A 26,502-nucleotide genomic window follows, 5' to 3' on the forward strand; every position below is an offset into this window, starting at 1 on the left:
AAAATCAAACTAGAGTTTCTGTATGACTCAGCAATCTTATGCACAGACTAAAAAGAACTGTAGACGTATCCATAGAAAAACTGGCATGGGGAATGTCATAGAAGCATTATTCTTAATAGCCAGAAAAAGTGTAAAATGACCCTATTATTCATCAATTGATGGATAAACAAAATCTAGCACAACCATATAATTGAACATTATTCAGCCATGAAAAGGAATGTAGTTCTTACTGAAGCTACAGTTTCACTGAACCTTGACAAAATTATTACGTGAAAAAAAAAATCAAATGTACAAGATCAAAAGTTGTATGATTCCATTCATGTAAAATGTATGGAATAGGGAAATTCCTAATGACAAACAGCAGATTAGTGGCTGCCAGGAGCTGGATAGAGGGGGTGAATTCCTGTTTCATTACACGTGAGGGAAATGTTCTGGAATTTGCTGTGATGTTTGTTCAACTTTGTAAGTATTTGAAGTCTAAAATAGTATGGGAATTATATCTAAAAAAATCTGTGTGGAAAATGGAGGGGCTGCTGTATGGCTCAGTGGTCGAGTGTGCTTAGTATGAGCATAGCCAAGAGTTCAATCTCAGTAACAATAGCAATAAATAGACAAGGAAGTCAGAAGTCTGCCTGGACAACAGTGACCTTGGTGGATGTTTGGGAGCTGGTTCTTTTTTATCGTTCTTGCTCCAACCCTATCTCAAATTTCTTCATGTAACCAAAAAGTTTAGTTAAACAGAAAACTGGAAACCTTCAATGAAACCCTAAGTGAACAGCCGCATCTTTGTCTTATTTGTAATGTGGGAATATAAGAACTGCACAGAACTGTTTGAATCCTTGGGTTGTTATAGAGCAGCAGTTCTCATTTGGGAGGTCGAATGACCTCTTCACAGGGATCACCCAAGACCATCTGCATATCAGATATTTACATTATAATTCATCACAGAAGTAAAATTACAGTTATAAAGTAGCAAACAAATAATTTTATGGTTGCGGGAGGTCACCACAACATGAGGAACTGTATTAAAGGCTTGGAGCATTAGGAAGGTTGAGAACCACTGCTTTAGAGCCTAGGTGCATGAACATGAAAGTAGAGAACATTCCAGATTAAAGAAACATCTCTGTACTTCAGGCTATGACACTGGTGAGTATTTAATCTCTGTAAGTCTTAGTTTTCACGCTAAGAAAATGCATGACATTCCACCTGACTCAAGGGGTTATTGGGAGGATGCTATGGAGTTGGTAAGATATTCTTTGCCTAATTCTTGATGAAGGACAATGGACTTAGAATTTCTAATCTTAAGTTCCTGTTCTAGAACTCCTGGCTCTCTGCTAAGCAAAAATAAGTCAATAACCTTTATCTGGCATGGCTGTACCTTGAATCCCAGGCATGCTGTAGAAGCCTGCACTGGCTTCTTACTCTCCTGAGAATATTCTCGCTCCAGTTCCTCCCTCACCTCCCTCAAATTCTTGTGGTTAAGACTTTGTTTCAATGAGGTTCCCTTTTAAAATTTCAACTATGCCAAACTTCTGATATCACTGACTCAAATCTAATCTTTTCCTTGAAGTATTCATGATATCACAATATGCTGAATATTCACCTGTTTATTATGTTAACACAACTGCCCTTACCACTAGGATATTACGTTCATAAGAATTAGGACAGAGTTTCATCCACTGATTTATGTGCCAAAACCTTTGTCAGATTACAAGTTAAGCCCTCAGTAGATACTTATTAAACATGTGCATATGCTCCAATGAATGTCCCTACACCTGTCTGCATATGATCAACACTGATTGGACTTTGGCTTATAAGGAGGAGAACAGAAAGATGAGGAGGAGGAGGAGGAGGAGGAGGAGGAGGAGGAGGACGAGGAAGAAGATATGAAAGAAGAACAGGAGGGTCCAGGAGGAGTAGAGTGGAAGGGGGTAGTCGGAAGTGGATGTGATCTAGTTAAAGAAATTTTATTCCTATGTGAAATTTTCAAAGAATTAAAAGAAAAAGGTAGATCATGTAACTATGTATTTTACATGTGTAGTTCAGGTCCCCTGCTGGAAAGGTCTGACCTCCATCTGACCTTCCCTTTTTGTTGCCAAGTATCATCACTGTTTTATAACTGAAGAAAATGAGTTGGGACCTGATATTATTAGTCCAAGGTCATTCCACGAGGAACTAGCAAGGCAGTTTCTGAACCCCAAGTTTGTCAGATTTCAAATGCCATTCTCTTTCTGCTACAATGTGATGCCCCCGTGGGACATTGCTCTGTACTACAATCCTATTGTACTCCCTTCCCACAGAGCAAACACCTGCAATGTATTAGCAGGCCCATCAAACCACAGTATTGTCTCATCTGTTCTATTAGATAATCTTTACTTTGTAACAGAGCGAGAAGACAGGGAGTTTAGGCAACTTCTCCAGAAAACAGCAGAGCTAGGAGGCACTGCTGGGCAGCCTGGTTTAAAAACCATGGCCACAGTTCATGGGCTTCCATTGTGTGGCCGGTCATCTCTGCACGTCCTCCCATCATGATCTCGAGGTCCCTCACCTTTAGTAGCTCTCCTCTCTCTCATCAATCGGATTCCCAAAGCTCAGCCTGGTGCCTGGCCATGGATCTCTGCATCTGCCTCCATCTGTCACTGGACAAAGGCTCTATGATGACAGCTAGGTGACTGGACTAGGCCCTCTGGATATGGAAGATGGTTGTTTGGCTCGATCCGTTTGGGGGGCACCCAGGCAGGGAGATCAGGATCTGTCCCTCGTCTATGGGCAGACTTCTGGAATCTGGTGCCTGTGGTGTGACACCTTGAACAGCCTTGGTGCAGTGGGAAGGGGCTTGGACCTGCCTAGGCTCAGTGTACTGGGCTCTGATGACTCCCCATGGGAGACCTTGATTTGGGGGATGTGGGGATGTGGGGTGGCTTGGGAAAGAGGTCTGGGGGTGGGAGTAGGAAGGAGGGGTGTCTGTGGATAGCATTGGAGTGAGTAGAAAATTACTTAGTAAAGAAAAATGAAAAAAAAAAGGTCATAAAAACTATGGCCTTTAAACCTCTGTCATGGCATATCTCAGTGCTTAATGAATTCCTAGATCACTTCACACCACTTGATAGTTATTCTATAGTCTTTCCAAAAAGGACACATAGAAGGCACACTATTGTATTGGGGGTGGTAGATGTTGGGAAATAGAATGTGTGTATGTGTGTGTGTGTGTGTGTGTGTGTGTGTGTGTGTGTGTGTGTGTGTGTGCTTGAGGGCACTCATGCACATGTCTTTGTGTACAAACATATCTTTGTACACCTTCCTATATAAATTTTTCCTTTTAGTGTAAGCCACTAACCCACTGAACAGTTTCATTGTGATATCCATTGACAAATCAAACCCCTGCCTCCACATTTTTCATACCCCAACTTTCAAAATGACTCATCTACTTATGCTGTTCATTTAGAATGACAGCAACATCTATCCAACCACGCAGTGATTTCTCCATTATCATTCTCATCCCTCCACCTCATTTCTCATACAAGAAGTTTCCAAGTTAAATCTGAATTCTCATCATTTTTTCCACTTATCCATTGTCCCCCTCCAGTATAGGGTTGTTAAAGATCTGCAAGCATTTCCCACCTAGACAGCTGTAACCATCTCCTAAGCATTCTTTCACCCCTCTCCCCATCCATATAGACATCTTTTTAGTTTACTTTGAATCTTTCTCCAGGATATATTACTGAAGTAGTGACCCATCAATATCATGCCTCTTTCCAAAAATCTTTTGATCTCCTCCCACCACCTATAATATGGAATGGAGCTTCTTCAAACTGAGCTGCAAAGACCTTTGGAAATACACCTATACCTTTGTATTGGTTAAAGTTTCTATTACTATGATGAAACACTATGACCAACGCAACTTAGGGAGAAAATGTTTCTTTGGTTTACACTTTCACATCACTGTTCATTATTGAAGAAAGTCAGGACAGAAACTTAAACAGGGCTGGAACCTGAAGTCAAGAGTTGATGCAGAGGCCATAGAGGGGTGTTGCTTACTGGCTTTTCTCCCATGGCTAGATCACCCTGCTTTCTTATAGAATTCAGGATTATCTGCCCAGGGGTGGCACCACTGGCAATGGGCCGGACCCTCCCATACTGTTCAATAATTAAGAAAATCCCCCCACTGTTGCCGACAGCCCGATCGTATAGAGGCATTTTCTCATTTGAGGCTCCCTCATCTCCAGCATCTGTAGCTTATGTCAGGTTGACTTAAAACAAGCCGGCACAACACACACAACTTTTGTCCAGCTCCTCCAAATTTCCACTTTTGGTTACACATTTCGCTAATATCAGTCAAACACTAACACCTTGTCTCAGACATGCTGTTGTCCTTCAGGCTAAGAGACTTCTGCTGTGTTCCTGTAGGATGCTCTTTTTGCCTTCAGTGGTCACTGTTGTCTTCACTATGAGGAATATTGTACTCCTACTTTGAATGTTCCTTATTCTAAGAAATGTTCGCCAACTTATTCTGTAGAAGCAAGAAACATGGTGTTCGAGATGAGGAGAAAGACAACTTGTGTGTCTATGCTTTCTTCAGTGCTGGTCACAGAACTTTACTGCACCCTGAGCTATTCTTTCTACACTCTATCTTAGAATACCTTGTGATCTATCTCCTTGATGACTGGGGCAGCATCTTGATATTATTTGTGCGGGCAGAATATGATACACATAAGAGGGTCATTCAATATTTGCTTACCTTGTACATGAAGTAATGACTAAATATATATTTGTCATTGAATCCAGTTATCTGTACACTGTCATATGGATACTGCAAGGTTGCATATCCTTAAGTCTTGTGTTAATGTGTTTAAGGTGGACAAGTATAGTTATAGTGAATGGGAAGTGGCTAGGTGGTGGTGCAGCCCATGTTCAAGCATTTAGCTTTGGAATTCAGTGTTTGTAAGAATTATACATCTACTATTGGTCAATTATGAGATTTGGACACAAAGCATCATATCTCCTAGGCTAACTCTTAGAAATTGCAATGTGTGGATGTTGAAGCTTACCAGGACAGCTGGTACATGGCATTCAGAAATTTAGTTATCATAAATTTCCTTGGGAACAGTTTTACATCCAATTACATATGGATAAGTACATCTATGAGGTGGGTGTGTGTGTGTGTGTGTGTGTGTGTGTGTGTGTGTGTGTGTGTGTGTGTGTTGTAAGTTTGGAATAAGGTGGCCAAGGTAAAATACAAAACATTGGATGTGAATTACTCAGGGGAGAGGTAGATCTTTTCTCTCAAAGTTAACAATGGAAGTCTTGGGAAAGGAGAACACAGAGAAAGAAGAAAAGAAACACAAGAAGTGTGTGCATGGTGGAGCACATCTTTAATTCCAGCACTCAGGAGGCAGAGGCAGGCAGATGAGTTTGAGGCCAGCCAGGTTTGAGTTCCAGGACAGTCAAGGCTGTTAACATAGACAAACAAACACCCCAAATTTATACTGTTCAACAATGTACTGACCTAGAAAGTCTACAATCTACTATAGCTGTTGAAGTGGCCATTCATTACTTGCTCCACAGTAATACTAGAACTTTGCTTATACTGATGTACATTTGGTACAGCTGTTATAAATACAGATATTTCATAGCAGCCTTGTGTATCAGTAAGCATTATACAATAAATTTAGAGGGGATATGGCAATCCAGTGCTACTCTTCAAGTGGATCTATCTAGCTTTCATCTCCCATATACATATGAATGAAATGGGATACCTGAATCACATGGATGGTCAATTTCAAGGCAGGATCTAGTGTCAGAGTTTATCTGACCCCTAATATGTTGTCTTTTTGTTATATAGCATCCATGACATCAATCAACAATGTCTTGGCTGAAAAGGGTTAACACATCCCTATTTGAGTAAATAAGATGCAGTCACGTGAAAAAAAAAAAAAAAAAAAAAAAGACAGGATAGAAGGTTAGCACTATTCAAACAGCCAAGAGAAGATGTAAGATTTTAAAGCCTATCCCTAGGTGGAAGCTGGAATTTGTCACCCTCACTGACTCAAAAAGGTCTGAAAATAGAGTATGGAATTGGGTGCTGCAAATGGTATAGCATAAAGGTCAAATATATGCCTCCACCAGCCCTGAGTTCCTAAGAGGAATTCAAATAATCTCATCACCAAGGCACTGTGAGCAGCACCATGCAGTCTTGCCGAGTCTTCAGTTCAACCCCTTCATTTAATTTAGGATCAGAAAGGCAGTCAATATGCCTTAGGTCTCACAGTGAACTCCACACAAATCCAAGGTGCGATGCTGTATAGACCCTCATCATCGTGAATAATAGCACCCTGACATTCTGAATTGTGATTAACATTTAGTAAGGGTTGAGGACAGTGCCAAGAGAGGTTCTCAAAGTTCTTGCCCTGACTCCATTTCATTTGGTATGAGATACAAGTGCGGCTTTCAATATTTGTAAAGGAAAATTTTCTTCCTGTTTGGGTTTTGTTCATTTACTTTCCTTCCTCTACTCCTTTGATGTTAAATCACTGGCCACATTGCTCTCTCCACTGTTTGAAATATGGATCCACTTACCACTTCTTCCCATGAGCCATACATGTAGTATGCAGCCACAAACATGGGTTAAAGGCACAATGGGCTCTGCCTATTCCCTACAGTCACAAGAATCTTACGGTGAGGTGACCCTCCCACTGTGGAAACAGGCTCAAAACAGTGGTGCAGTCACTACATAAGGACATATGTTTGGGATATGTGTAATGCAGCATCAAACCTATCATCTGTCAATATGCTCTACAACAGCTGTGTGTTCCTCACAATGATGCTTCTCTTCATCTTAGACAGCAGATTTGATAGCTGCTTTGAACTCACACAACCTTGTACAGCCTTCATCTAATATCTCTGGGCCTCAACCACCATCCGGCTTCCTTTGCCCCATGAAGATAAGCCTCCCTGGTCGATTGGACACATCAGCTGTTGAAACCTTGAGTTACCAGAATGGGGGCAATGGGCTGGCCAGGCACGGTTGAGGCATCCAGTGCTGATAAGACCTTGACATGGCTGGCCAAGCTCACAGAGACGTAAGGCTTTGCGTAAGCACAAGATTAGAAGAATACATTATTCAAATATTTATTTTCTTGCAGGAATTGACATAAAAAAGGGAGTGGGGGAGGTTCCCAGGAGACAGATAAGACCCTGTGGGCCTTTCTGTGCCATGACTTTAAATATGTGGTTATTCCAGAAATCAAATTAATATTAACTATACACAAAAGCAATGCAGGCTGCACGTGTCAGCTGGAAGCAGCCAGAGTTCCAACTTGTTAACGTAAGAAACCAGGAACAACAGTGTAAATTAAAGAGTAAACAACAAGGAAATATAAGCCTGCTTTGCTCTTGGGTTAGACTAATATAGATTCAGGATGGCGGTGGAATTTTCAGAGGGGGGGTAAAATGAGAATGACAAGGGTAGGCAACACAGTCTTCAAGTGCTTCTTTAATTTTGATTTCTTTGGAGCCTGAAGCAAATGTGACACAGTATTGACACGCATGGCGAAATGTGGAAGATTATCGTACTTTCCTAATACTTTCTGCGTTTAGTTTTGGTTCTCAGGATTAAAAGAAACAAATGCATCCCTGACACCTATCAATTTACACGTTTCAAAGCTTATTGTACAAATAACCTTGAGAGCAAGACAAAGCAGGGTTTATTGGCCACATTTTGCATTCAGAGAATATGTTGTTTGTGAGGAGGATGGCAAGGGGGCTTTTAAACCAAGGACACATAGTTGAAGAGTGATAGAGCTGGCACTTAGTCAAAGGCTGACCTAGAGATCCCTGTGCTGCATTCACCTTGACTTCGAAGACACAACTGTTCCCCTCTTGAAGGAAAATAAATCTCTATAGGGTTTCCATGAGTCCAAGGACTGAGACAGCATGGGGCACTAATGAACTCCAGCTTCTTGGCCACTCAACTTCACCTCACTCCATCAAGCAGCAATGAGCCTTGCCATTATTGGCTCAACAACTATTTCCAGAAGCCTAGATGGAATGCTATGACTTCTAGGTAGTGGGCTTCACATTTCACATGGACCCATTTTCTGTGTGGCCTATTCTCTTTTTATAAGTTTGGCTGTTGCACCTCAGTAGTGCCTTATGCTTCCCCCTCCCACTTCAGATGGAAGCTACAGTTTCTGGTCGGTGGAGCAATGTGGTAAGGATCTATGGCATTGGCTTTGAAAAGACTCTCTTTAGTCTTTAGCTTCATGGGCTTCTGTTGGGGTTAGAAGTCTTTGAACTTCATTTGTTCCCCTTGCCAAAGTATCCTTCTCCCTTAGGTAGCTCACTATATACTGAAGAACTGTCTTTCCAACTTTGAATGGAGTTTGAGCACCATGACTCATATCATGTCCTGGCCTCCTAGTGCAGAAGTGTGACATTACTCAAGCAAGGCCACTCGAGTCTCACTTCCTGATTTGCTTCCACAGCTCTGCCTTACCATAACTCTATTACTAGTATATTGGTCAAAATGAGGCTAGAGCAAGTCTGGCAATGTCTACTGAGCAGCCAGCTCAAGATCCCTAATGCTTGCTTTGAGTCTCAAATTAGAATTCATACTCCTTAGCTTAGCCTAAAGTCCCTTCATGATTTGAGACCCACCAATGTCCTTAGGCTTGGCACATTCATGCATAGCTGCATTGTACCAGAATGACCTGATGTGGTCTATAACTTGGACAGGTTGTTGTACTCCTCTATACCTGTTCACATGAGACTTCCTGTCCCTGGGAAACCATTTGCTTTTCTCTTGCTATCTTACCAATCCCAACCACCTTCTAAAGTTCAATGCCAATGTCCTGTCACCCTTTCCTGCCCCCTGGACAGAAAGGCCCTGCTCCTCTGAGGGCTCACATCACTGACCGCATATTATGAGTTCCATGGAAGCAGAGACAATGTCTGGTTCATCTCTGAGTTCCAAGAATGCAGTACAGAATGCTACAAAGAAGTTGACACAAACCAATGGGATAAACAAACACCGATGCTAATAGGGAAGATGTTACATTTGAGCAAATGCTTAGAGACTGGCGGCTGGGTAAAGAAAAGTTAAGAGGGGGCCTTATTTCCCGGTGAAACCAAACAAACAGAACCTTCTTTGTTGTCTCAACCACTTTTTCCCATAGCTCATAATCTGTATATTACAAAGCCAGTTACCGATTAATTTACTTATGACACAGTGGTCCGTGCACATTTGACTCCTTCCTGAAAAATGGGAAACTTGTCAGGGCAAGTACTATATTTAATTTCTCCATGTGTCCCTTATGTGGCCTAGTAGAAGACAGTACAGTGCAGAGAGTCAGAGCAAAGACCTTGAGCTTAGAGGTTGGAGGTCTTTCAGATGTTTATTCTTTTACTGTCTGGGACATTAGCTAGTTTATTAAGCTACCAGGACCCTTTACTTACTTATCCATTAAGTGAAGAGGAAAAAGTTGCTACCTCATTCTTATAGTTATGACTGGAGGCACATTACATGACACATTTATTTATATAATAAATTATATATCACAAAAAATAAATATTTATTGCCTTCCTTTGTATGTGAAGCTAAGTATATACAGAAAAACAAAATAAATACCCTCTTTACTCCACAAACTTCTCAGTCTAACAAAAGCCATATATATACATGTATTATCAAGTCTGATAAGTGTAGCACTTGAAAGGATATTTGGGTAGATAATTAAGATGATATGTCAGAGGGTACCATTCTAGGAAACAACTAATAGATGAACAAAATTAATCCAAAGAAGACATGTGGCATATGCCAAGGCCCTGTGGTGGGTGAGAACATAGGCATTGCTGTCCAAGATGCTCATTAGATGCTAATGTGGATTCCCAATTAGTTAGTGATGGGGAATTTGGCCCCATGAGCCAGTCTGTGTGAGTTCACATCTTGGCTCTGATATTGACCTTTGTTAAATATTTTTACATCTCTGGGATTTGATTGTCTCATCTGTGAACTGGCAATGATGGAATACTGTCCTCATTGAGAGGTCTAGGTGAGCTTACTTCTGGAAAGCATTTGGAATGGTGTCTGGTATTTAAAAAGCATGTTTTTAAGGACTCACAATTCAAATTGTTGATTATTTTCTTGGAACTCCATGAAAACACTAATGTAAAATAGAAGCAGAAGGTCTTAGTTGGAGAAAACATATTCCAGAGAAGTACCAGAGGAGGTCAAGAGGAAACTGGTGAAGTTAAGCCTGGTGGTGTAGGCCTATAATCCCAGCTACTCAGAATCTGAGGCAGGGGGATGGCAAGGTCAAGGTTGGCTATAGACTGTGTTCAGGGTTAGTCTAGACTACTTAAGGAAATACTCTCTCTGGAAAAAAAAAAAAAGACAGCCAAGCAGTAGTGATGCATTCCTTTAATCCCAGCACTTTGGAGACAGAGGGAGGTGGATCGATGAGGGTTCGAAGCCAGCCTGGTCTACAAAATGAGTTCCAGGACAGCCAGAGCTACATAGTGACACCCTGTCTTGGAAAAAACAAATAAATAAAAAAGAGGCTAAAGATTCGGCTTAATGGTGGAGTGCTTCTCTGGCACGAATAAGGTCCTGGGTTCAATACTCAGTACAGTAATTAAACAAGTCGCACACACACACACAAGCACACGTGCAAAGATTATTCAGTCAAAAGCAAGAAACTCAGTTTGTCTGTCTACAAATGGTATAACTCTTGCCTTCAGGAGCAGACACTTCACACTAGCAATGTTACTCCTAAGACACCTCCAGGGACTTGTCTCTTGGCCTGCCACTGGCTATCTAGATCTGCACAAGGATATTGAGATTCCTGGAAGAAAATTATGATGCTAAGATGGATAATATGCAAAACTTCACAAGATTAAAGCTAGGACAAACAAAAACAAATCTGTGGAGCCACCTCCGTCTTTTTCCCTCAAGGATGTTTTTGTGGATTTCGTATCCACCAAGAAACCAGAAAAACGGCTGTTTATTTCTCCTGTGGCTTATGAGTGTCTTCCTTGCTGTGAGCAATGCCTCTTCAACCTGTTACAGAACTCAGATATAATTCAGCAGGAACAATTTAAGCGTATTAAGTTTCTGGCCTGTGATAAGGGGAGAGGAGTCAAACACAGCCCCCGGGTCAGATATGCAACCCATTCACCCACAACCCATCCACAAGCAGGGCACCTCCTGGAGCCTTCTTTGTTGGTCCTAATCTGTGAATGCTTCCCAGAAAGAAATACTCAGTTCTCCTTTTTCTGGCAAGAGAACCTGATGAAACTCCCTGTAAACAGGGCCTCTCCCTCGGCTTTGCACTGGCCTGCACATGCTCATGCAAATCAGTCCTGACCCAGCCAGGGGTCTGTGGGAAGGCTGCCAGGCACTGGGGAACAAACACGCCAAGAATGTTATTTCATTTCTGACATCCTGGGGAAAGAGGGCTGATGGAGGGAAGTTGGGCAGTGAAAGAACAAACTTGGTGGAGAAAGGGAGATGGGATTATTATGAATGTACACGGTAGTAAGAGTGAAGAACTTGAGAAGGAGTTCGCAGGTATAAAGGCCCTACTGGGTGTCAGGAACTGATATTTGAAACCTTTCATTAAAATGGTATATGTGTATTTTAAATGTACAATATATTATTCTTCCTGCGTTTTAAAAGGCAAAATAATGCTTTGGGTGGGGGCGGGGCTAAGCATTGTCTATCTGCTTGTGACTGGGTGTAATTCTTAGCCCAGTAAGTCTTAAAACTCACTGTGTAGTCCAGACTGGCTTCAGACTTGTGGTAATCTTCTTGACTTGGGCCTTCAGTAATTTTTCAGAAGTTACTCAATGACCAACTGGTGGAGTCAGGATTTGAATCCAGATTTAAAGCTTGAAATTGAAAATTTTCAAATCTTGACTCTTATCGTCTGTGAGAGGCTACATGATTAGTTGTCCTTTGTCAGATGTCCAAAGGAAACTCCGAATACTGCTGGTCCACATCCTCCAACTTTCATCATCTACCCCTTGCCCTCCATCCCCTGACACAGATCTAATTCCTGAGCCTCTTATTGGAACTGTTATAAGCACATCCAACTATTCTCCCAGCCACAGTCTCCTCTACTAAGTCATATACCACAGGAACATTTCTGAAATCTGAATCTTCCTTCTCGTTGTTGCTCAGAATCCATCAATGGCTCCCCAGCATGCATCAGAGGCTTGAGCACTCCTGCCTCTTCGGCCTTATTTACTGTGTGCTTCAACTATCTTCAGCTATCTATCATCCTCCACATGAGGTTCTGTCAATATATCATCTCCTCGTTGTTTCAACCATTGCTTCTCCTTAGGATGTAAACTTCCCCATTCTCTCCATTCAGTGCTACCAAAACCAAGCTCAAAGACACCTCCTGCTAGGAGCACTGGCTATAACAAATTATAGCTTCCTCATAACTCCCATGCTTTCATTGTGTGGCCAATCCCAATCTACCCCTAGGTAATCTGCTTGTTACAAATTTGACTCCAACACCAGGTAAAGCTGATTCAGCATGATAGGACTTCAAAGTCCAACTCAATCTCTGGATGAGGGAGGCATGGGTATACTGTTGACTTTGGAGTTACAAAGCTTCTGTTAGAATTAAGGTTCTGCCATTTATCAGTTAAGTGATCTTGGTAAGACATGCTTAAGTTTTGTTTTCTTTTCTATGAAATGGGGGGTTAGAGAATTATAATCCTACCATAGAGGTACTTGGCAACATTGCTTAATTTCAAAGTGTTAGTTGACCTAAAGACCTTAGCACAATGCTGGCATGTAGCTGTCAAGCTTGAAAAATGGTTACCAATGATGGTAATGGTAGGCAGATACCTGTCACTGCTTTGTTGGTGGCTAATAGCTACAGCTGTTTATATCAAACACTAACTTAGTCCTGTCATGGAGTGATGCTTATCACTGATCTTTGGTATTTGCTGAATTAGGTATCAATCAAGTGCTAGGCCATTTGGTTGTTATGAGTTTGCAGACATGTAACACATGCTTTCTGAAGTCTGCCCTACTACTATTGGTCAGTGGCAGAATCTCTGTGAATCTAAAGACCAGAAATATATTAGAGACAGGTTCAAGGAACTTGTAAAGGACAATCAGAAGGAGGCATAAAATACCTCTTCTTTTATCATGTGTTATGGGAAAATGACCCCAACTTGGCCACATTTCATGTTGAAAGAGTGACTAGAGGGTCTTGTTTCCTGTATCAAAACACTCACATTTAAAGGAGGATCTTACATGGATTTGTTATGTTTGATGTTCTGTTGGTTATACTATGCCTGGAAATTCTGTATGGGTGAATTAACCTGTTTTTGTTTCACAACAAAACTCACAAGAGCTAGGTGGTTCACACCTTCAATTCTAGTACTCAGGAAGTGGAGGCAGGGAGATCCCAAGTTTAAGGCCAGCTAGGCGGGCAGAGCAAGTTCCAGGTCAGCCTGAGCTTCAGATTGAGATTCAATAACAATAAAAACAGAAATAAAACTAGGGTCCTCTATAGCAAGCAACAGCAATATCTCTATTTTACACAGATATGGAAATTATGACATCCCTCCAAAAAAATAAGTATCTTATACAGTCAGAAAACAATGTGAGGTTTAGAATGGCTCTAGGGCAGTCTGTCTCAGTTTTATGACCTCAGCCTCAGACGATTTGGGGTACATGGAAGCATGGATATAGGATAAGAGAGCAATATGTGGATTAGTGTATATTTAAGATACCTGATCCAATCCACTCTGACTTTGAATGACATAGGATAGGCCGTGGGGATGTTTGGGTCACTCATGTCTGTACTCCCAGGCACTGTTATTTTGTACTTCAAATATAAACATGGATTGGGGTTATTGGTAGATGGAAGGGTCTGTCCTCAAGAGAAAAGAGAATACAGCAGAAAGGAAAAGTATCAGAAGTCTGGATTTTGTCTGGTCTCTGCCTCTCTACATACTGTTAATGCTGTTTCCTTACAGTCTACTAACAATTTCACAGTGTAAGTCTGTTCAAAGCCTCCTCCTTCACAGATGGAAGTGACAGGGAATTAGGGGAAAGGAGGCATCTGTGCAGGGCCTATGCCTGTAGCCAAGGTGAGAGGAACAAGAAAAGGTTAGGAGACCTGGCTTTTGACCTGGCTTCTTTCCTGGAGTCTCAGTAAGAGGAGTAGGGGACTCTCAGACTGATCTGCTTGTGGTACTGGCAAGGAATAGGAAGTTTAGACAGACAAGGTTCTTTGACCATGCTCCTAAGATGATTGGCCTAGGTGAGGATTGTCATCCTACAGGGGAGAAATCTGTTCCTATTCTAAGCTGTCTCTGTGGTTGTCCCTAAAGGTGATGCTAACATAGACAGTGATAGTAACAGCATCTTTTAAAGAGCCATGGGTTCCAAGTTTTTATGTTAATATTTTTTCTGTCTGCTTGTGGAACATACCGGTCTTTTAGGATCTTGATTCTTTCATCTTTACACACAACAAGTGACCTTAAATTCCTTGAGTCATGACCTGCAGATACACTGTGTGAGTGACCAGTTGTAAGCTGGCTGGAATTCATCTCATCCCTGCTGCCAAGGAGCTCAGACAGCATAGAGTTTCTTACCATGGAGCTTCCTCATGTTCATGAAGATACAGCACTGGTAATGAGGCTCTTGTCTTCTGGGTTACATGACCTCTCGCATCCTGGCCCTTCCTATTTCAGCTGTATTCTGCTCTGCACCATGATGTCTCCTGTTGTCTAATTCTCATACTCTGTATTCTTCCAGGTGTTGTCTTAATCTCTGTATTAGTTTCCTAGGCTGCCCTAAAAAATTATCACAAGTGTGCCTAGCTTAGTTCGAGGCATCTTGTACAAAACCAACAAATACAACCTTTCTTACAGCTTTTCACACTGCCAGTCATTTATGAAGTAAAGAAGGAGCTGTCTCCAGACATTCTGGAAATGAGCTAAGCCATGTTGCTCCATTTTGGCCCAGCACATTTTTCACAGAGTCCCAAACTATAAGGTCCAATCTTTCTCTTTCTACCTGCATCCAAAGATTTATCTGACCTTAAATCCAACCTAGCCTATGTTCCACACTATAGTTAACCTCAAAGCACAGGTTAAAATCCATTCTATATCCCCTCAAAAGACTTTGATGGCTCCCCATTACCTGCAGAAGGCAGTCTAGCTCCTCTGCTTGTCATTCAAGGACTATCTTTGTAGTTCAGAGTCAGTTTCCACCCACTTCCACCCTCCACAAGTTCGTATGAGCCGTCTGTGCCCTGTCCTTCTGGAATCCTGGCTGGTATCCCATTTCTGGATGAAATCCTGACACAGTCTGAGGAAAGAAACAGTCTGCCTTAGAGTCCCCAGCAGGTTTTAGGAGCCTCGCTGTCTGTCGGCTGAAAAACAGCATTATTTTTCCTCTGCGAGTCTCTCTTGGCTAGGGATACATGGCTGTGTTTGCTTCTGGCTTGAAGACAGCTCTTTCCCTCTCTGGGGCCCCAAATGTGCATTTTGGAGAGGTCAGTGTGACCTGATGTTGAAGAGAATTAAGTCACTAAGCTGCCCCACTCACCCTCATTGTCTGACCAATAAAGCTGGGCACCATAGCCAAGGAAAGTTCACAGTCCTCATGACTGGGGAGACCCCAGAGACTCTGGCCCCTGGTGACATCAGGTATGCTTGGCCATGCTTAATGCAGAGCCTGATAAGAGGCTGATCCTGGTGCATAGGTAGGGGTGTGACATGAGGGAAGGAGAGTGGACAAAATGTATAGAACGGTGGGAGAAGAAAGATCTTGAGATTTCACAAGGCGGATACTGAGCAATGGTAAGCGAAGAGAATGGAAGTGAAAGAACAAAGATGCAGACACAGAGATAGCGAGGCAAAGAGAGATCCGTGAAGAAACCAGAAGACAGGCAGGCCAGTGACTCGGAGTGGGAGGTCGTCCCCATGACAAAGAGGAGGACAACGGAAGTGAGAAAGAAGATGGAGAAGAGCAAACAGAAGCAATAAAGAAGGGGACAGAAGTGAGAGCAAAGAGGAGATTAAGAATGGGGGGGTCTGGGAGCGACAGAGGGAAGAAAGGAATGAAAGAAAGAATGGGCACAGCCAGGTGGTGGTGGTGCACGCCTTTAATCCCAGCACTCGGGAGGCAGAGCCAGGCTGATGAGTTTGAGGCCAGCCTGGGCTACCCAGTGAGCTTCAGGAAAAGGTGCAAAGCTACATGGGGAAACCCTGTCCTGGAAAACCAAAAAGAAAAAGAAAGAAAGAATGGGCACAATGAAGGAAAGAAGAAAAATAAAGGGCAGAGAGGTGAAAGGAGAGTAAAAAAAAAAAAAAAAAAAACCCAAACCAGAAAAGTTTGCAGGGCCAAAGAAAAAGTCAGAGAAGAGCAGGGCAGGAACCACATCCATCCCCCTCTGGTTTCTTTGCCTGGTGTGTCCTCGACCCACTTTGGCCACAGCTTCATCCCATGTTGGTTCAGACCCTACAATATGCCCAGCCAGGGAGACTTCCTCCCATCACACTCTCTCCTAGGAGCTGGGAGTCCCTCAGCTGTTGTCTGGGTCATGTCTGGGACTTGGCTCAGAAGTCAAGGGAAAGGAAGAGAGTCCAGTTGTACCCTGAATGAAAGTCTCTTGTGCAGACTAATGCTGGCTAGGGTTTTGTGATAGCTCCTCACTTCCTCCAATTTCCGGAGATACACAAGCTCTCAGTTTTGACAATGTCTTTGGACGTGGCCTCCTCGAGTCTCTACAAATGGATAAGCCGAGGTATCCCAATTATAAATCACGTGGCCAAGGCCTCATGGCCACTAAGGATAAGAGACAGTGTGACCCTTGGGTCTCTGGCCTCTCATCAACTGGGCAAGCACTTTTGAAAGCTAGCCCTAGAAGACTTTTGATGACTTTCATTCTGTTTCCAGTAAATTCTGTGATGATTCTTGGCATGACGAGAGGAAATGAAGAGGGTAGGGTAGGAATATAAATTTTAAAAAGCATTTGAATGTCATCTAATATATAATTTAGGATTCATGTTAGTGCCCTTAACTGCTTTTGCAATGGGCTTTCTAGATGGTACCCAGGAATGAAGGGAAGCATGAGGGTGGCAGAAAGGCCACACACTCTGACCAAGGCTCTAGGACCCCTGAGTGTTTGGAAAGGCATCCCTTGGCTAGTTGCCAAAGATTTTTCAGAGAAACATGGGAGTCTAGAGACTAGGGACCAGCTCATCACATGAAAGCTGGCCGTGAAACCACCTAAAATGGTTGGGAGTCTGTTCCTAGGCAGAGTGGGCAGCATAGACACTCAGGGTTTACTGTTTTATGATGCTGTGAGACTGCAAGGCATAACAAAAATAGAAGTTCTAGAGCAGGTTATGTAGTATTTAATGGGAAAGGTGAAAACTGGTTTCATATGTTGTTCCCAACCTATCTGTGCAAGGATCTTTGTACAAAAAGTCCCCTTTCCACGCCATGACATCTACCATGGCTTCGTTAGATTATTGTCTTATTCTTCTAGTGAGGGTAATTTTGAGCTCAGGCACTGGACTTGTGTTAGCCTAGGGTACATCATGACTTCTCTAATTACTCTTATTTTGTGGCTGTGGTCATGCTGTCAAGACCCTCTGTGCCTTAGTTACTCTACCTGGATGCAGAAACCTTTAAAGGATTCATTCAAACAGGGTTTTCAAAAGAGAAAGAAATATGGAGAAGATGAAGAAGAAGGACATAGAGAGACAGAAGAGGTGTCACAGGATGGCAGCAGAAAAATCACTCTAGTATATAGTGGGAATTTCTTGACTGATAAGGGATGGAGGAGAGAGTTGTGAGTGACTGAAAAGAAGTGGGTATGAGCTAGATTTCTGCTCTAAAATAAAAATTTATTCAACATTTAACAAATATTAATTGGATTTTTATCTGGCATCATACAGTTTTAGGAATAATAAATACAGAGTGGGCATGGCATGAAAGGCATAGATTCTTATAAACTTCCAGTGTGAAAGGACAGATGAGAACCAAACACATTAAATTATTATGGCTCTTAAAACTGTGCATGAGGCAAGTAGGATCCATTGTAGGGTCAAAGAAGAATGTGAAGGAAAGTAAGGAACCACTGTGGAGAGAGTCAAGGAAAAGTGGGCATTGGTGTAAGTACCTCAAAGAGACAGGTATTCCTGGACAGAGGTAAGGGAAGTAGCCAGAGTCTGGGATGGATACAACATACTCTCCCTCTGGAAAATGGTGAGCATCAGGCTGCTAACAGAGACCATGGAAGGCATTGTTTTTGAGGTAAAATACAGCATCACAAATAGTAACAGTGGTTACTAATCTTAATGCTTTTTGTCAAGTACCAAGAATGACTGAGGTGTTTTTTTGTTTTGTTTTTTTATGTATCAGTTCATCTCTGAGGTAGGTCCTATCATAAGTCTACCTTACATGTGAAACAGAGAAGTGGAGAAATTTGTCAAGGCCATATTGTGGTTAAATCAAAGGTTTGCAGCCAAGATAAAACCTCCCTCTGTCTACTACAGAGGCCTGATTGGTGTGTGTGTGTGTGTGTGTGTGTGTGTGTGTGTGTGTGTGTGTGAGAGAGAGAGAGAGAGAGAGAGAGAGAGAGAGAGAGAGAGAGAGAGATTACTTTTCTTTGATAACCCTTCACATGTGCCCACAATCTGAGGACATATCAAACCATCATTTCACAGAATATCTCATGTGATATTTAGAACAACCTCTGGAAGTACAGTTTGTTATTTCCTAGTTTACAGAGGGGATTAATTATCTCTATTATATAAATGAGAAAGATGAGGCCTGAAGTACTGTCTAAGATAAAAGGCTGTGATCTAAGTCTTCTGGTACCCAAGCCTGGCATTCCTCCCATTGTAACCAGTGTTGCTTACTACTAGAAAGCCTCCCTCTGGTTCTTCCTACAACTCCACCCACATGCAAAAGCATGGGTAGAAAGAACATGGTAGGTTATTGTTATCACCTGGGATGTGAACTTAGCTCTAGTCCTTCTTTGTCATGTGACTGTGCAAAATGGCTACTCCTTACACCCCAGTTTCCATATACATGATATGGGAGATGATAAGAACACAGCTACCACCTCAGAGGGCTATGGTGAGAATTACATGAGACCATGTGTATGCCTTGCATGGTTCCTGGCGCAATGACTTCTTTATGTGAGAGTGCTGCTTATTGCGATTATCCAGAAAGTGAGTGTGTAGCATTGTGAGAATCAGAATTCTGGTTTGGATTCTGAATGTCTACCTAGTAGTGCATAACTCTCAGGACCACTGAGTTTAACTTTTCTTTATGCAGGCAGAATTTCATTCCTGGAGGCAGAGGAGGTGGTATTGAGCCTCTAGAATGGCTGTCTGCCCTCTGACCTCAGAACCTTATTTTATGCAATTCCCTTCTTCCTCCAGGGCCTTGGTTTCTCCTCTGCTCATCCAGCCCCACCCACCCCTACCAAGTCTTTCCCCTGAGACTCTGTTCCCATCATGGATGCTGGCACTTGGATGCAGTATCCAGGCTCCTTTGGCATTCCTTTCATAGAGCAGAAGCCAGAGAGGTGAAGGTGGGCCTGAGGCAAGCCTCTGAATGTGTGGGAATGAGCCCCCCACCCTAGGAATCAAGCCTGGCTGCTTCTGGCATGTGCACTGAGGACCCCTTGGCAGCCAGCCATTATTAGAGGAGGCAAGGCAGCCAAGACAAGACGGAGGATAATTACCTTGAGTAATAGGAAATTGGAAAGCAGTTACAAGAAAAGTGTCTAGGCCCCTAGCCAGGTGAGGACAGGGACAACAGCCTCCTGGCTTCAGTCATTGACCCGGGTGGACACTCCCACCCAAGATCACCCTTGGACTCCAGCTCCCCTGGGGATCAGAAGCTGGCCCCATTGTTAGGCCTTTGGGGGGGACCCTCTCCTTTTTCTGCTCTTGTTTGTTTTCATTCAAAGCAAAACAAATGAAACAAACAAGGAAATTCAATTTAAATGGGGCACGGTTGCTGATGTTTCTGGATGGTTACACGGGGGTGAGCTCAGGACAGAAAATCAGCCTTGACCTTCACTCCTCCGATTGGTCTCACCCCGAAGCAATAAAATTACATGGATGGAGGGGCTGCAAAAGCAATTTGCCTTCCAAGGTAGGGCAAAGAAAGGGAGTTTGTAGGAGCGCAGAGGGTGTGGGGGGAGGGGCGGGGGGTGGGGCAGAGGCAAAAATTCAAATGAGAAATAGAGCGGAGAAACTGAGATGCACTTCGATAAATAAAACCTTAGGAGAGTAACACATGGGAAGGCCAGGGCCAGACCCAGACGGGAATCCATATGGAAAATAACCAGAGAAAGTTTACACGATAAAGAGATACTAACAAGGGCAAAGAGAGGCCCTGCAGGGGCAAAAGGAAAGTGGCAGAAGCAGATGATTGGGAAGGGCAGGAGTCCTGGGGCAGGGATGGAAAATACATTCCATGGCGGATCTATGATACCCAGAACTCTCAAGCTGTGGTGACTCTAGCGCAACTTCATTTCCAAGTTGCTGCAACTTCAGACCAGGCAGGGCAGATGGAGTTTGAGCCCAGCAGAAGTGGAGGGAGCTGGGCGGGAGCCCAGGCTCCTTGGTAGACACTTATGTGGTCCTTTTCTTCCCTGCCAGTTGAGTCTTTTGGGGAGCTTGGATGGAGGACTTAGTGTCTGACTGTGCTTGTCATGAAAAACTCAGTTCTTTCTGAGTATTTCCTCCTCTGAATCTGCTCCCTCCTCACTTCTCAGGGCTGGTAGGACCCAATCTTTCTTCATGGAAACCAACTCCTCCAAAGTTGTCCTTGAAAGAAAAGGACCCTGATAATGAGGGGTTAAGTCAGAGATCAAAATGGAGAAAATAGTTATCCCTTCCTGCTGGTCTCCTATGCACAAGAATTCTGGCAAATTGTGCTTTTCCTAGTTTTTATAAATCTTAATAAAGTTCTCTGCTCTAGAACCTTGTAAGGCATAAGTGACTACCAACCCCTTTTCTAGAGGAAGAATTTGTCACTTAGAATAGTGAAGATAACTTGTCTGGGGTCACTTTCTGAGCACACAGGGGCAGAAGCAGGATTCACACCCAGACTGGCCTGTCCCCCAATGCCTGTGCTCTTTCTACTGCCACATGCAGTGTTCTTGGCTCAGAAGGAAGAAAAGAAATTTTGCTGAGGAATGAGCAAGCAGAAAATGAGAAAACCCAAGTACAGACATGGGAGCTATTTTAAAACTCAAGACCAAGTCGGTCAGACTTCACGGGAGGAGAGCCGCCAGTGGGATGGGAGACAATTCCAAACAACACCCTGGCTCCCTGTCAGAGAAGCCCAGATCCCAGGGCCATTAATAAAATCTATTTAAAAAGAAAATAAATAAAACAAAGAGGTGTCCAGAGATAGGGTAGACAAACTCATGACAAACACATTCCCAAAGCAGAGGAAGGAAGGAGACCCTACCCCAAGGAACTGGGCAGCAGAGATGGTGCCAGGCCATTGGTATAAGAAATATTTATCATGTTTAAAGGATAGTGGCCAATTCATCAACTCGCAATGTCAATTGCTTTGGAGGAATTTATAAATACATCGCATTGCTTTCTGTAGACATTAGCTAAGCTAACACCACGTTACTACAGTGCCACCCAAAGACAGGGCTACTCCTTCTGACCCAATGTATGAGAAACACCAGATAAGGCTCTGACCTATTTCTCACTGCTTACTCATCTGACCCATCAATTGGAGGATAAACGGGGCAATGGGGAAATTCATAATTGCCATAGTTAGGTAGCAACTGCAACAGAGATAACAGTTGATACTTGCTACATTCTAACTAGGGGCTCACACCAAGGAGCCTAGAAGGGTAGATGGATAGAAGAATGGGTAGGTAGATGGAAGATGGACAAAAAGATAAAAGGAAAGTCTCATGGATACATACACACATTCTCATAAAGAACTGGAGGCTCAGAGAATGAACACTAATGAAGAGAAAGGCATGGATTTGATCTGAGATCTATCTGCCTCTAGTGTATACCCTTAAGGAAGGTCACAGATATCAGGAGCCAGTCATCAGGAAATATTCTAAGACTCCACTTCCTCGATAGTATCATAGTTTTTAGTGTCAGACAAGATCTTACAGCTTTTACTTTAGTTGGATTACACAGGTGCAGTGACTCCAGAGCTCAGACACCCAGTGCTCACTAATTCTGAGACTGGAGAATTGTGCTCTCAAAGCCTAGATCCAGTCCTAGTATTCACCATCAAGTTTGTGGACATTCCATAAGGCACAGAGTACATCATACTTCTCTGGTTGGCTTGCCAAGATAGCTCTGTGTACTGCAGAACCCCTTTTCTGTCATTTACTGATCTCACATGATTGAAGAGAATGTTTGAATCATAACAACATGAGGTCGTAAAGTCTGGGTTACAAGGTCCAGCTCACAGTGACGTTCTTGAGTTTGGTCTATCGATGTATTTGTAGGGCAACTTAATTAAGGTTATACAACTAAATATACCAAACCCGTAAGTGTGTATCCTTTCATATCACTATCATGTTTTAAGTGATCCGGAGGGTAGGGCCTTTGGTGTCAGCCACATGCATGCGTAAGAATACCTTAGTGCAGTAGGACAACATAAAAAAGTCCTTAGAAAATTTGGGTGTGAAATGAAAATTCTACATGAGAATAAATAAATAGATGGATAAATTATATGGCTAGATGAGTGGAAGAAGAAGCAGAAGGAGAGATAAGTGGAAGATAGATGAATGGTTAAGCAGATGAATAAATGAGGAATAAATAAATAATGATGCAAATAAAATAAATATTTGAGTAACTGTTAATACATTTAACATCTCACCAGTTATAGCTTTCTAAGGTAATAAAGGAAGTGTCCTGTGATTTCATTGTTAGGAATATGACAAGCTGGTCTCTAGAATTCTTTAGTGTTATTTATGATGGATACCTCCAGATGTGACAATACTCATTGTGGTTGGAAACAAAACCAAGCCTCTTGTTTCCTCTGACATTATCAAATCAATCTGACAGTGACTTCTAGGAGTTTGGATACAATGAGTCCAGTAAATCCCAATATATATTACATATATATGTCTGTATACATTTATATACACAGGCATAAAACACACACATACATATTAAAGAAGATGTATATTTGAGCTGTATATATGAGTATAACTTAATATATGCCTATACACACATACACTTATCTCAGAGATACTATGAAAATCAGAGAAGAGCAGTATGGAGGGATTGTCACGCCAGTTCTCCCTAATTAGCTGTTGTGTGACCCAAAGTAAACTATTGTCTTTTTCTTAGTTGCAGATTATTCATCAGTAGAAATAATAGAATAGAACTTTGTATCTAGCCTCTATGGGCCCTGTAGTACTCACCTTGCATGTCTCTTTGTGGTCTACATTCTAAATAGAAACTTCTAAGCCTTTGACTCCCAAGGTCACATATGGACAAGCTAAGAAACATTGGGCTGCTCTAAAAAGAATTACTACAGTTATCACTTCCAGGGTTAAACCCACACTCACTGCTTCATACTCCCCACAAACCCATCACTTCTTACTTGTAAAGACCATCCGGCTCCAAGCACTTGAAGATCACCGAGTAGATACTGACTTCAGGGACCTCTCCATGGCTTCGACCAGCTGCTACACAAGATGTGCCCAGGCCAGAGAGTAAGTCATCAGCAAAACTCAGGAATTCTCCTGGAAGGAGATAAAAACAGATGAGCTCTCCAGTCCATGCCTTGGTGAAAAGACATTACCAGGGAAAAGGGCATTTCTGAAAATGTCACAAACTGGCATCTTCAGTGTCTAGTCTCTATATGATTTTTGTTAGTTAATTACTTTGTTTTCTAAGATGGCTTCTTTCCATGTACCCAAGGTTGGCTTTGAACTTGTTAATCACTTTCTTCAGTTTACCACCCATTTGGAGGAATTATAGCTGTAAGCCGCCATGCCAGGCACATGATGACTGTTCAAATTTATGCCTGAGATTCACTACCTGTGAAATAAAAGAATACTAATACAGAACTTTGGAAGATATGGCAAAGCTAAAATGAAGTAAATTATTCCATAACAAAAAGTATGTAAAGACAAAGGAATTACTCTTTCTTTTGGTGTAGAGTAACTGTTTTAGTACTGTCACTCCCATGGTCTTCTGACTCCATATTCAAAGACTTCACTTAAAGCGGCAGGTTTCTCCTTGTATATTGAAAGAGTTGGATTTAGGATAAAAGAGTTTTCATATTACATGGCCACTCTTAGGTGCTCATGCTGGATTCATAGAGTGTTATTCTGAGGTGGATATACATCTAGATGAGTTACAGCAGAAGAATTCTATGATGAGTGAAGAAGGCCATGGGCACAGGAGATGACAACAGAAGCCATGTTAAGTAAGTGTGAGTCCCCAAACTCAATGGTTTCTGAAAGCTAATTCAACCATTGGATTTAAGAAAACAGTTGAAGTTAACTAGAAAAAGAACTCCATGAGAGAGACTAGGAAGTAAAATCTGGGAAGATAACTAAACTTTTAGAATTTAATGATCTAGAATTAGCTCTGACAGGAGTTCATTGCATTGGTTCAGACAGTGGAATTTTCATTTCCATACCTTAGTTTTCTTCTATGTAAGGTGAAAGTACTACAATTTTTTTTTTTGAGACAGAGTTTTTCTGTGTAGTTTTGGTGCCTGTACTGCATCTCACTCTGTAGACCAGGCTGATCTTGGACTCACAGAGCTCCTCCTGGCTCTGCCTCCCAAGTGCCGGAATTAAAGGCATGCACTATTGCCACTTGGCGATACTACAATAAATCTTGAAAAAATAATATAGATGTGCAAAAATATGTAAAGAGAGACAGTGTCCTACTATTTCATCTTGGCACAGATTTAGAGATAACTAAATCTTTAGCAATATAGAAATTATTGTCAATTTGACAATTGTAGCTCAATAATATGGAGGAATACTTTATAGTCTTTAAAAATAACTTCCTGGAAAATATAAAGGTATATAAAAGAACATTTATGACGTATTTTAAACTAAAAAATGGACAAAAAATTATAGAATATAATTTTATGAAAATTTTGCACACACACACACAATGATTTTAAAACGGGAGTAACAAAAATATAGCAAATGTTTAGTAGTGTTTTTGAAGTGAAATAATGAATACTTTTCTGTCTTATTTTTGCTTATCCCTAATTTTAAAATTATCTTTAATAAAAACATACAGCTTTTGTAAAAATTAAAATCAATAAAAATTACTGAAAATAGATAAAGTAAATGAGCCTAAACAGCCTCTTAGTTCCTTTCTAATTTTAAAAATTGGAAAATTTTGAAACAAAACTAGCATGTGAGGAGATACTTTATACCACACAGTATGAAGTGCTGAGTCCTCCATCCACTGCTTTCTTACACACATTCATATACAGAGTTAATTAGGTAGCCTACAGTGGGAATAATGTTCTTCCCAGAAGCCATAGATGCCAAAATAAACAGTTTATTATCAGGTATAGGCTATCACCCCTCAAGTTGTTGGTCATATGTGTCTGAGAAATTCTCCAAAACAATACAGGATATTGTCAAGATTCTTGATTGCCTACCAGAACTTTGTGATAAGAGCCTATTGTTGCAGACAAGACACACTTTGGTCTCAAGCCATGAAAAAATCAAGTTGGTAATTGACCAGGAAGCTTCCCCTCTACTGGGTAGCTTTCATAGTATCAGAAGTTGCTGTGCAGGAGACTTGGTAGACAAGGTCATCAATAACCAAGCTGTGAACTACAATAATAATTACAGGGCAATATATGTTCATGGGTGCAATAATGGTATAAACATTGTGGGAGCAACCAACTTCTTTCTGGTTGAATTTAAAGCCCACTTCACAGAAAAGATATGCCTAGTTTTGTAAACCTGACCAATAATCAGAGGTTCAGGAGACCAAATGCCCCAGGGATGAACATGCTATTATTACTTTACTAAATAAGCATAGCATCAAACTGCCCTCTAAATTCTTATTTCTATGTTCAAAGACTGGAATAGCTTTCAGATCTTATTGGAAAAGTTTCTTTATGTAATACATGGTGGTTAATGTAAAAATCTACCACTGGACAAAGTACACAGAATAAATATCAGTAGAGTAGTCTGCCACAAATGAAATATCTTTATCATACCCCATTCCATTCAAGACCATCCTGAAAATGGGGGAAGAAATATGTAAGAGCCGGAAGTCAGGAATGATTGGAGCAAAAACATGGCAGGACTGGTGTACTCATGAATTCACAGTAGCCTGTGCTTGCCTACATAATTTCTATAAAAGATCAAGCCAGTAAATGTTCCAGCTGAGATAGGGGCTAGAATTCCCGTAGATGTCTCAGGAATACCCATACCTAACTGAGGAGCTATTTGATAACTGATGTCTTCTTGGGAAGGGAGAATCAGTTTTCTTTAAAAGTATGGTCTTTGGTAG

At 41.8% G+C, this 26,502-nt stretch overlaps 1 protein-coding gene across 1 annotated transcript in view; it reads right to left on the reverse strand.

Moving 5' to 3' along the window:
* Nucleotides 1-26,502, reverse strand: part of Astn2 (astrotactin 2) — a 935,232-nt gene that overhangs the window by 32,899 nt on the left and 875,831 nt on the right. Inside the window, exon 19 of the mRNA XM_036178556.1 lies at nucleotides 23,600-23,741. Coding sequence (XP_036034449.1) covers nucleotides 23,600-23,741 — 142 coding nt within the window. The remainder of the gene's footprint in view (nucleotides 1-23,599; nucleotides 23,742-26,502) is intronic.

This window comes from Onychomys torridus, chromosome 2 (assembly GCF_903995425.1).
Source record: "Onychomys torridus chromosome 2, mOncTor1.1, whole genome shotgun sequence".
Classification (NCBI taxonomy): domain Eukaryota; kingdom Metazoa; phylum Chordata; class Mammalia; order Rodentia; family Cricetidae; genus Onychomys; species Onychomys torridus.